The sequence below is a fragment of the Belonocnema kinseyi genome, chromosome 5, assembly GCF_010883055.1.
Source record: "Belonocnema kinseyi isolate 2016_QV_RU_SX_M_011 chromosome 5, B_treatae_v1, whole genome shotgun sequence".
NCBI classification, from domain to species: Eukaryota; Metazoa; Arthropoda; class Insecta; order Hymenoptera; family Cynipidae; genus Belonocnema; species Belonocnema kinseyi.
The window spans coordinates 96,944,818-96,956,000 of NC_046661.1; the positions used below are offsets into that span (position 1 = coordinate 96,944,818).

Sequence of the window (11,183 nt, forward strand, 5' to 3'; positions counted from 1 at the left end):
AGGGAGCTCTTCTTAATATTTTGACACCAAAATCATGTCGATACACCTTACCGACTGCGAGTAAAGCCACCCACGCTTTAACTTGACAGACTGTATAACAATGAAAAATGTTGCTCAATGGAACTCTATAATGTGTACTATTCTTGCTCTTCGCACGAAAATAAATAATTCCGCAAAAAAAAATTCTTATGCATATAAGTGCCAACTAAGTAAATTTGTTTATAAAAATTGTTTATAAAAATATTAAATGTTGTTTCATGGAATTATCATGGGTACTATTCTTGTTCTTTATATAAAAATAAATTACTTCACAAGAAGAAGAATTTTCTATGCATACAAATGCCAAACAAGTGAATTTGTTTATAAAAATTATGTATAACAATGACAAATATTGTTTCATGGAAGCCTTATGTGCACTATTTTTATTCTTCACATAAAAATTAATGATTCCGTAAAAAATACCAATTTGTTTATGTATATAGGGGCCAAATAAGTGAATTTGTTTATAAAAGTTGTTTAAATTATTAACTCTTATTGTTTTTTGTTGCCCGTTTGCAATTCAAAATTGTTTCCTTACATTTTTCTAACAAAATCTATACAAGTAATACATTCGAATTCCGAACTTACGGCAGTAAAAAATCCATTGAGGATTGAAGAATCAGCCAACAATTTTTATTTAACAACAAAATAAACAATATTTTTATTCTAACTTTTCAGATGTGTGAAAAAAATTAGTTTTGGAAATATTAAATAATCGTGCGTTATTCTACTTTAAACTAAATAACTTTAAGGTAACCTTGTATAATAAAAAAATTATTTTTGAAAAAATTGAAAACGACGTACATTAAATTAAAAAAGCTTCCTCTATCAGAAAGCAAGAATGTAAACTTTAGTAAAAAAATATCACAAATATTTTTATCAAAAAAGAATAAAAAATTATTGTTTACAAAAGTTTGATGAATACTCACTTGGAATTGTGAAGAATCTTTTTCCAGTTTTGAGACACTAGATCAAAATCTTAATTTGAATTTTAGACTATTGTGAATATTTTCTCGATCAGATTTCAGTATCGTTTTGTTAAAATAGAAAAATCAGATTTAGTGGCTAAATCATTATAATTATGCAATTTTTTTTTTAAATATGTTGTGAAACGAAAGTCCGAAAGTTGTATGTTGAAGAAAATAAGGGGTGATTTTTATCCCTTCTTTTTCTTTCAGAGAACTGTTGTGTCGAAATTATTTTCTGCTGTAAGACAAAAAGGTTATTATTTAGGGTTTTTTATATTAATCTCTTAATGTTAAATAATAATGCCTCAATATTAATAATTCCTAATGTTTAAAGAGGGGTTAATCACTATCAATTTTGATGTACACCTGAAATCACGAATGCAACATACTAAAAAAAATTAAAGTGAATTTTCAAAAAACCTAGTGGTTTTACAAGAATTCAAGTAAGTTCAAAAGTTACCAAAGAATTAAGCAAATTTATATTGTGGCCGAGTGGGATTTAAGAAAATTCAGAATAATTCTAGAATATTTAAGGAATTCAAAAGAACTTAAATAATACCAGAGAAAAAGAGACTCAAGAGAATTTCAAAGAATTAACAGAATAAAAAAATTCAATAACCTTAAACAAATTATTTTCAGTAATATGAGAGAAGTAAAATAATTAAGAGAATTAATGGAATTGAAGGAATTTAAGAGAATTCAGAGGATTTAAGAGAATTCAAGGAATTTAACAGAATTCAAGGAATTCCAGGAGTTTGAGAGAATTCAAAAAACCCGAGAGAATTCAAGGAATTCAAGGGATTTTAAACGAATTTAAGGAGTTCAAGGAACTCAAGAGAATTTAAAGAATTCATGCGAGTTTAAAATATTTTAAGAACATTTTTTTAAAATTTATAGAATTTAGAAAATTCCAACCCGCCCGGATGGAGCTAAAGCAAATTCAGAATAATTCAAGAAATTCAAGGGATTCAAGAGAATTCTAAGAATCCAATAGACTAAAGAAAATTAAAATAATGAAAATTAAGAAAATTTAAGAAATTCTAAGAATAAAAAAGATTCATGGATTTGTAGAATTCATTTAAGGAATTCAATAAAAGCAAATAATTCAGAGAACTCAAAGATTTCAAGGATTACAAAAGATTTCAAGGCATTTAGAAAATTCTAGGTATTCCAAAAAATTCTAAAAGTTCAAAGAATCCAAGAGAATTCGACGAATACAAGGAATTCCAGAGAATTTAAGGTATTGAAGAAAATTCAAGGAAAACAAGAAGATTCAGAGAATTAAAGTAAATTCTACAGAAGTAATAGAATTAAACGAATTACAGAGAATTGATGGAAGTCGTGAAAATACAAAGAATTCAAATGAGTTTAAAAGAATCCATAAAGTTTGAAAAAATTCCATTTCATCTGGGTAGAATTAAAGAAAATTCAAGAAGGTCAACAGAATTTATAACAATCTAAATGAATTTGAAGAATTCAAGAAATTCTAAAGAGTAAATTTTTAGTATTTAAGAAACGTAAAATCATTTGTGGAATTCAATTAATTCAATAGAAATTACAAAATTCAAGGAATTCAGAAAATTCCAAGGTTTCAGAATATTCTAGAAATTCAGAGAATTCAAGCTATTTAGTGAATTCCAGAATTTCAGAAAATTTAAGGAATTTCAAAGAATCCAAGGAATTTTAGATAATTGAAGAAATGTCAGAGAATTCAAGTAATTTTAAGGAATTTATGGAATTATAGAGAATTTAAGGACTTTCAGAGTATTCAAGGAATTCAAGATAATTTAATTAATTCAAGAGTATTTAAGGAATTCAGCATACTTGAATGAATTCGAAAGAAATACTGGGATTTGTAAGAATTTAAGTCATTCAAGAGAATCTAAGGAATTCAAGACAATTGAATGAATGCAAGAGACTTCCAGGAATTCAGAAAAATCCACGAGAACTCAAGGAACTGAAGGGAGTTCAAGCAATTCAATAGAATTCACGGTATTCAGGAGAATTCAAAGAATTCAAGAGAGAGAATCTAACAAATTTCAAAGAATTCCAGGAATTCAAGAAAGTCCAAAGAAGTTAAGACAATTTAACGATTTCAAGTCAATTCAATTAATTCAAGATAACTCAAGGAATTCAAAGGAATTCTAGAATTTCAGAAAATTCAATGAATTTCAAGGAATTTGCAAGCACCCAAGGTATTCAAGAAAACTCCAGACAATCAAGAGAATTCAAGGAATTCATAAGAATTCGAGAGACTCCAGATAATTCAAAAAATTGCAGGGAATTCTAAATAGTTCAAGGAATGTCCGAAAATTCAATCAATTCTAGGGAATTTATTTAATTATGGAGAATTCAAGGTATTATGGAGAATTCAAGGAATTTCAGAGTATTCAAGGGATTCTGGATAATCTAACGAATTCAAGTAATTCAAGAGAATCCAAGAGAAGTCAAGGAATTCAAGAAAATTTAAGGAATTCAAAAGAGTTAAAGAAATTAAAGAGAAGCTGGAAAATCAAAAGAATTAAATAACAATCGAGAGAATTCAAAAAATTTAAATGAGCTTCAAAGATTTCCAGTGAATTGAAAAGAATACAAAGAAATTAGGGAATGTCCATTTTATCCATTAGAATTAAAGCAAATTTAGAATATCGGGTGAAATTAAGGAAAATTGAAAACAATTCAAGTAAATTAAATGTCAATAGAATTCAAACAATTCAAGAGAATTTAGAAAATTCGAGAAATCCCAAGTAATTAATTTAAAGAGTACAAGAGAAGTAAAATAATTCAGAGAATTCAATGAATACATGAAAAATCATAGAATTCAAGAAATTCAATACAATTCAAGTTATTCAAGGCTCAAGGCATTTAACACAATTCAATGAATTTAAACCATTTAAAGGAATTCAAAAGAATTTGAGTGATACAAGAAAATTCAATGAATTAGAGGAAAGTCATGAAATTACAGAATTCAAAAGAATGGAAATCGAGAGATTAAAAAAAATTCCCGAAAACACCAGAAACTCTTAGGACTTAATTTGAAAGTTTCAAGAGAAGGTAGATAAATAATAGAATTCAAAGGGATCTAAAGAAATCACCGACAAATAATTCATAGCATCAAAAAAATTTCATAAATTGAAACAATTCAAGAAAACTCAATAGGATTCAAAAACAGGTTGAAAATTCGAATTCAATAGTGGTTAACCCCTCGGGATTTTCAAAATGCAGAAAAATCTTGATGAAAATATTTTATTTCACTTACATTTCTCCACATTGCAGATATCAAGTCCAAATTCTGTCAATTTAATTGTTTTGGTTGAATCACGTTGACTTTGGGTCAATAAATTTTCATGCTGGCTGAAATTCACGCTTTGATTTCCTTTTAAGGAATCTCGAGAGGCTTGAAGTCCTAAACCTTTTTTTTCGGAACTTATTACCCTATGTGAAGTCGTTTCCTGCACATTTTTTATTTAATTTAATAAATGAATGGTAAACAATTAATTTAGGGCGACTGAAAAATTACGAAAAAGAAAATTCTCGACACTTTAAAATTTTCAAGTGTGAAAATTTCCAATTAATATAATGCTCAAAAGTATGAAATTCCCGATTAATAAAATTCTCGGAATTAAAAAATTATCAAAACATAAAAATTTACTAATAATAAAATTCCCAATACTGTGAAATTCCCGAATTGGTAAACTTTCAGAAAATAAAATTTCCAAAACATAAAAATTCCGAATTGAAAATATCCTAAATAATAAAATTGCCGAATATAAACAATTAAGAAATTCTTTTTGAGTAAAATTTATTTATACATTCATTAAAAATACAATTAGCAAATGTTATTTTTCAAGAAATTTTCTTTCAAACGTTTAAAGAATTTTAATTATTGTTTGTAATTAAAATAACATTTATTGAAACAATTTTATTTCTGGATGGTTATTATTTATTTGAAAATTTGCATAGAACTGCATCCTGAAAAATTTTTCTGGATACCAAATATCAAAATTTTTTTAAATAGTTAAATTTTCAACAAAAAATTTGATTTTTCATCATAAAAGTTCATTTTCAGCCAAATAGTAGAATTTTCTAATAAACTGTTGATTTTTTAAACTGAAAAGACGAATTTTTAATAATATTCATCAATTTTCATCCATAAAAGATAAATTTTCAATCGAAATATCCATTTCTAACCAAGGAGGTGAATCATAAAAAATGTAAAAGTTCAACAAACTAGTTCAACTTTTAACCAAGTACTTGAATTTTTAGCCAAACAATTACATTTTTTACTTAAAAGTTTAATTTTCTACAGAAAATATGAAAATTTTCAACAAAGTTGTTAAATTTTAAAGATAAAAGGACAAATTATTTACAAACGGTTGCATTTTCAACCCAAACATTTGATCCTTAAAAAGAAAGTTGATTTTCAATATAATAGTTTAATTTTCTACTAAATTATTGAATCCTCAACCAAATCTGAATAATTCAATCACAAATATCAATTTTCAACCAAAAATAAAATATTTACATTGTTAGTTTAAAAAATTATTTCTCAACTAAAATAAATTAAGAAAAAAGAATTTTCAAACAATGAGTTCATCTGAACTATTAACGAACTAATTCAACTTTTAATCAATTACTTAATTTTTATAAGATAAAAAGATGATTTTTTTAACAAATAGTTGATTTTTTAACCAAAACTACGAATTTATCACCAAAAAATTATAAATGTTTGACCTAAAAAAAAAGAATTTTCAACGAAATGCAGTAACTTTCTACAGAAAACATCAAATTAAAAAAATCATATTTAACAAAAAACTTAGTTTTCAACCAAACAGTTTAATTTTCTAACGAATTGTTGAATCCTCAAACTAAATTAAATTAACTTAGACCCAAAGAATTAAATTTTAGTTTAAAAATGATGAATTTTCTACCAAGAAGACTAATTTTTGACCAAAAAGTTGAATTTTTGACAAAATACAAGAGTCGTCAACTAGAAAAGATCAATTTTCCATTTTAAAAAATCAATTTTCAACAAAAGAGATAAGTTTTCAACTAATATGATGAATTAAAAAAATTAATTTTTAACTAATATAATAAATAATAATTAAAAAAGTATTTAATTAGTTAATATTCCTAAAATGAAATAGTTACATTTTTAACCAAATTAATAAACATACAATATGTAAATGTTAAAATAATTAATTTTCTGAAAATGGAATAGTTAGATTTTCAAACAAAAAGATGAATATGCAATAAAAAAATTAATTTTTAAATAAAATTAATGAATTATTAATAAATAACTAATTAATTAATTACTTTTCTAAAAATGGAATAGTTAAATCTGCAACCTGCGAGATTAATCTACAATAAAAAATTACCTTCGGTAAAATAAATAAACAAATTATAAATAATAAAATAATTATTAATTTAATTTTCTAAACACGCAATAGTTAAATTTTCAACCAAGGAAATTAATTGACAAAAAAATGGATTTTCAAGAAATTAGTCCCACTTTCAACCAATTAGCTGAATTTTTGAGCAAAAAGATAACATTTTAACATAATATTTCCATTTTCAACAAAATGATACAATTTTTAACCAAAGACCAGAATCTTAAATCAAACGAGATGAATTCCAAGTCAAAAATATAATAGCAGACTTTTCAATCAAAAGCACATTACTTTTCTTGATTTGTTCTATTAATTTAATTCGCATTTAAGCGAAAAAATGAGAAAAGAGGTCAGTTTCTTAAAAACAGAGAAAAAAGACTTCTGTAAAATTTAGGTTAAATTAAATTATACAGATTAAATTATTTTTAGACTAAGAGATGGTTACGAATTATTAGAGCACTTTCATCTAATTAGTCAAGTTAAAACTTAATTTAACCCTTCAAGTACACACCTATTTTTTCGTAAATCTCCTACACACTGGGTAAAAATGACCCTGTTCACTTTTTAGTTGTCTATAACTTCACAACTACTGGACCTTTTAACGAACCAAAATTAAGAGGTATACTTTTAAGTATTTTAAAGTAATTTATAAGTATTATAAGCGTATTTAACATTTTTAACATACTTAAACCAATTCGCGAAAAAAAATAATTTTGAAAAAATCAAAAAAATTTAATTTTTAATATTTTTAGCTAAGAATTTATGTAAATACTCTCAAATTTAGTATAAATAATAAAAAATAATCCTAATTTGTGCGTTAAAAAGTTATTTGTTTCGCATACTAACAAATGTGATCTGTAAGGTTTAAAAGATCTTACATTGGCCATCGCACATTGGTCGCTGGCAAGATGGACACTGTGTTTTTATCTTTCTGTCTACTTTGTAAGCACAAAGCTGACATCTTACTCTGTTCTCTAGTTGTCGCCATGTGCCCTTGCACAAACTTTATAAACAGTTTCGGCACTTTTTTCACTAACAAACTTTTATAATTGATGAAAACGAAAAATCCAAATATTAGTAAATTCGAGGTTAAGTACACACATTGGTCACCTTGACCATGTTTCGATTTCAATTGCTTCTCAACGACGACTGCTGACTCGGCACGCTACAGAAACTGTCTAAAACTGTAGTCGATGAAAGTCGGTGTAACGTCCGAGAGATTTTTTAAGATTTTCTTTTTGACCTCACACCCTCTTTATTTTTATTATACCTCGCGAGAAGAGACTAGAGGTATTTGATCTCAGGTCTACCTTAAATATTTAGTCTAAAGATTTACGCATTTCATCTTAAGTTTCTCAGATTCATCTGTTTCCATAGTCATAATTTAGCATTTAATTTAGTACGGTCCTTCCATATTTTCAGGGATGATACGCTAGATAATAAGTAATTTTCCTGGAAATCGACATTAAAATTCGCTAACAGGGTCAATAAGACCCAGTGTGTACTGGAAGGGTTAAACTAGAAATTATGGTGTAATTTGTACTTAATTTCAAAGGAGCATTTAGTATAATAGAATATAAAATAAATTTACTATAAATCAATGAAAATTAATTTAAAAATTATTTTAATTAATGATGAATAATAGATAATAAAATATCAATTCTGCAAAATACCTTTTTTTTGTTGCGAATGTTGAAAGCACCATAAACAATTGGATTCATGCAGGAGTTTGTGCAGGCGAAAAGAAAAAGGGCCCTTTGCACTTTTTGGTCAACTTGAACAGCAGAACTTCTATCCACCCAATACCTATGCAATATTTTTTATTACTTTGATCATTTTTTACAATTCAAATTTAATCACACTTTTCCATTTCTAAATCATATTGTTAAATAAATAAAAAATCATTTCTCTAACTAGTAATTTTTGTAAATCTTTACCATAGGCTCATGACGTAATATGGAGTCCAACAAACAAAGAATACAAGGACAATAATTATCGTCATTTTGAGGGTGCGGATCCTTGCTTTTCCCAAAAATCCCAAAGAGGATCGACGTATTTTATCTGAAATAAGAATCTTGATTTATCGAATTTTTAACTTTTAAGTTAGAGAAAGAAGTTTTTAACCGAATAAAATCATTTTTTAACGAAAACGTACACTTTTAAACCAAATACATAAATTGTCAAACAAAAAGATTATTTGCTACCAAAGACGAAGAATTTTTAACAAAATACACAAATTTTTAACCAGATACTTTAGTTTTTAATAGAATTTGTAAACCAAATTGTTAATTTTTTACCAAATAAAGACAAATTTACAACAAAAAATATTAATTTTCAACTAAATAGGATAGATTTGTACCAAAAATAGAATAGTATAATTTTAAGTCAGAAAATTCAGTTTTCAAACAAATAAAATAAATTTACAGCGATATAGTAAAATTCTCAAACGAACAGATGCATTTTCGCCCAAAAAATTAAATGTCTATACAAAATGGAAAAGTAAGATCTTTAGTAAACAAAATAAATTTTCAGTAAAAAAATCATTTAAAACAAAGAAATAAAATTCCAACACAAAAAGAACAATAGATTTTTGATTAGAAAGAATACATTTCTTTTTTAAAAAATTACCACAAAAAATGAAATAGTTAAATTTGTAGCTAAAAAGATTTATTTTCAATCAAAATAAATGTATTATTAAAAAAGAATACTTTTTAACAAAGTACGCGAATTTTCAACTAAGTTTCTCAGTAATTAAAATAATTTATAATCAAATAGTTCAATTCTTAACTGAAGAAGATAAATCTTCAAACAAATATGATCAAGTTAAATTTGCAGTTAAAAAAATATTTTTAAAAAAACGTTGAAAAAATAGTTAATTTTCCAACAAAACAAAAAAGATTTTTAAAATAAAAGTTGGATTTTCAGTTGTTATTTACGATCAGCGAAATTCTTCAAAATTATTTTATTAATTTTTTTAATTAATTATTGGTTTTTAAATGTTCTCAGTTGCATCATGAACATAAATTTTACATTTTTTTTACCCTTGAACTTAAAATTTTTTAAAAAGTGAACTCTTGCTTATTTCTAGACCGAAAAAAGAAAACATTTCCATATTGCAAGGCTGAAGGGTCCCCCGCCACTACCGCGTTACGCGAGGTGATTTTGCCAATCGACATTCATTAGCTGCCCCGGCGCGGCAGCTACGCGCGCGCTGTAAGCATGTGTGCGGCCTTGTATTTACGCATCATGCCAAAGGTAATCAAATATTATAAAAATATACCATTTCCTTAAAATAGTACAATTTACTAACCAAAAGTTAATATAATAAAATAAAAAAACGACTCAAATATTTCGGAGAATATTGAGTTTTGTGACGTGACGTCACAGTCCTTATAGGATAGGTGGAAATTTCAGGAAGGTTAGCATAGTTGGTACAGCTTCACATGGACATCCATACGACTTTTAGGGGGGAAAAAATAATTTTAAACGTAAAAGTAAGTTATAAACATTTTAATATTTTTCAAGAGCAGAATTCGCTGCGCAATCATTTTCTATCCTTTTATCGCTTGAAGACCTTTCAGTTTCACGCAGTGCTGCCATGTCTACGGATGTTTCTATAAATCTGAAGAAACTTTGCGAAATCTCGGATTTCTGAAGAATTTGAATAAATTTTATCAAAATCTGAAGATTGTTTTTAATGTTTCAGTTTCTTAAAGTTTGCCCAAATAAGTCCAGGAAAATTCGGGTTCCAGATCTAAGAGTAAAGACCTAGTGGTGTAAGTTCCTCAAGCTAGGCCCCTTTGAACATAGCAACTGGACAAGCAAGACCGCTGATGGACCACAGCACTTAGGCGTAAGAAAATACGCAGTCGCGAAGATTCCCACCCATGCAACTGGGGTTGCCGTGAGCCTGCGAAGATTATAAAATGCAGATGCTGAACGCAAAGGGCATCAGTGATCCCAGATCTGAAACGAGACTTGGTCCAATACTATGACACGTCTATGTCCGTGTGAATATAGTAGGAGACGATATAAATGCCTGCGTTGCGCTCGCAACCCATTTCTCCTCTTCTGAATTTGAAAACTCGAAGGTGCACGATTGCCGGTCGGAACACTTCGGCTGTTCTATTTATATCTCTATCTGCTTTGAAATAAAATGAAGAGATTGGGATTTTAATATTTTCAGATTTCGATGCTGCGCTCAGTGATCCCAGATCTGAAACGAGATGCTGTCCAATACTATGACAGGGCTATGTCCGTGTGAATATAGTAGGAGACGCTGTAAACGACTGAGTTGCGCGCGCAACCCATTTCTCCTCTTCTGAATTTGAAAACTCGAAGATGCACGATTGCCGGTCGGAGCACTTCGTCGATTCTATTTATATATCTATCTGCTAACAGCTAACTGCTTTGAAATAAATTCTGGAGATCTGGATTTTAATATTTCCAAATTTCAATGCTGACGATTCTTATGATTTGAATAGATCGTGCGCCTCTTGATATGCGTATATTTTGAGGTTATGTTATTTCATGTATAAAATATAAATTATATAAATATTAATACTATTATATATATATATACGTATATTAATAATGATAATATTATAATTATGTTATATTATAATAATCTATTTTTTTTATTTGAAGGTTCATCTATTTCGTTGAAGATACATTTTTGAAACTAACAATCAATCAATACCATTTTTGGTTAAGAAATCATGTGTTTTGTTAAAAGGTCGTCTTTCTTTGTTGAAATTAAATTGTTTTATGGAAAATTTATACTTTT

At 27.2% G+C, this 11,183-nt stretch overlaps 1 protein-coding gene across 1 annotated transcript in view; it reads right to left on the reverse strand.

The window, feature by feature from the left end:
* Positions 1-11,183, reverse strand: part of LOC117173792 (gonadotropin-releasing hormone II receptor) — a 133,148-nt gene that overhangs the window by 65,983 nt on the left and 55,982 nt on the right. Inside the window, exons 6-8 of the mRNA XM_033362435.1 lie at positions 8,335-8,458; positions 8,071-8,203; positions 4,267-4,459 (exon numbers count right to left, since the gene is read on the reverse strand). Of these exons, the coding sequence (XP_033218326.1) occupies positions 4,267-4,459; positions 8,071-8,203; positions 8,335-8,458 (450 nt within the window). The remainder of the gene's footprint in view (positions 1-4,266; positions 4,460-8,070; positions 8,204-8,334; positions 8,459-11,183) is intronic.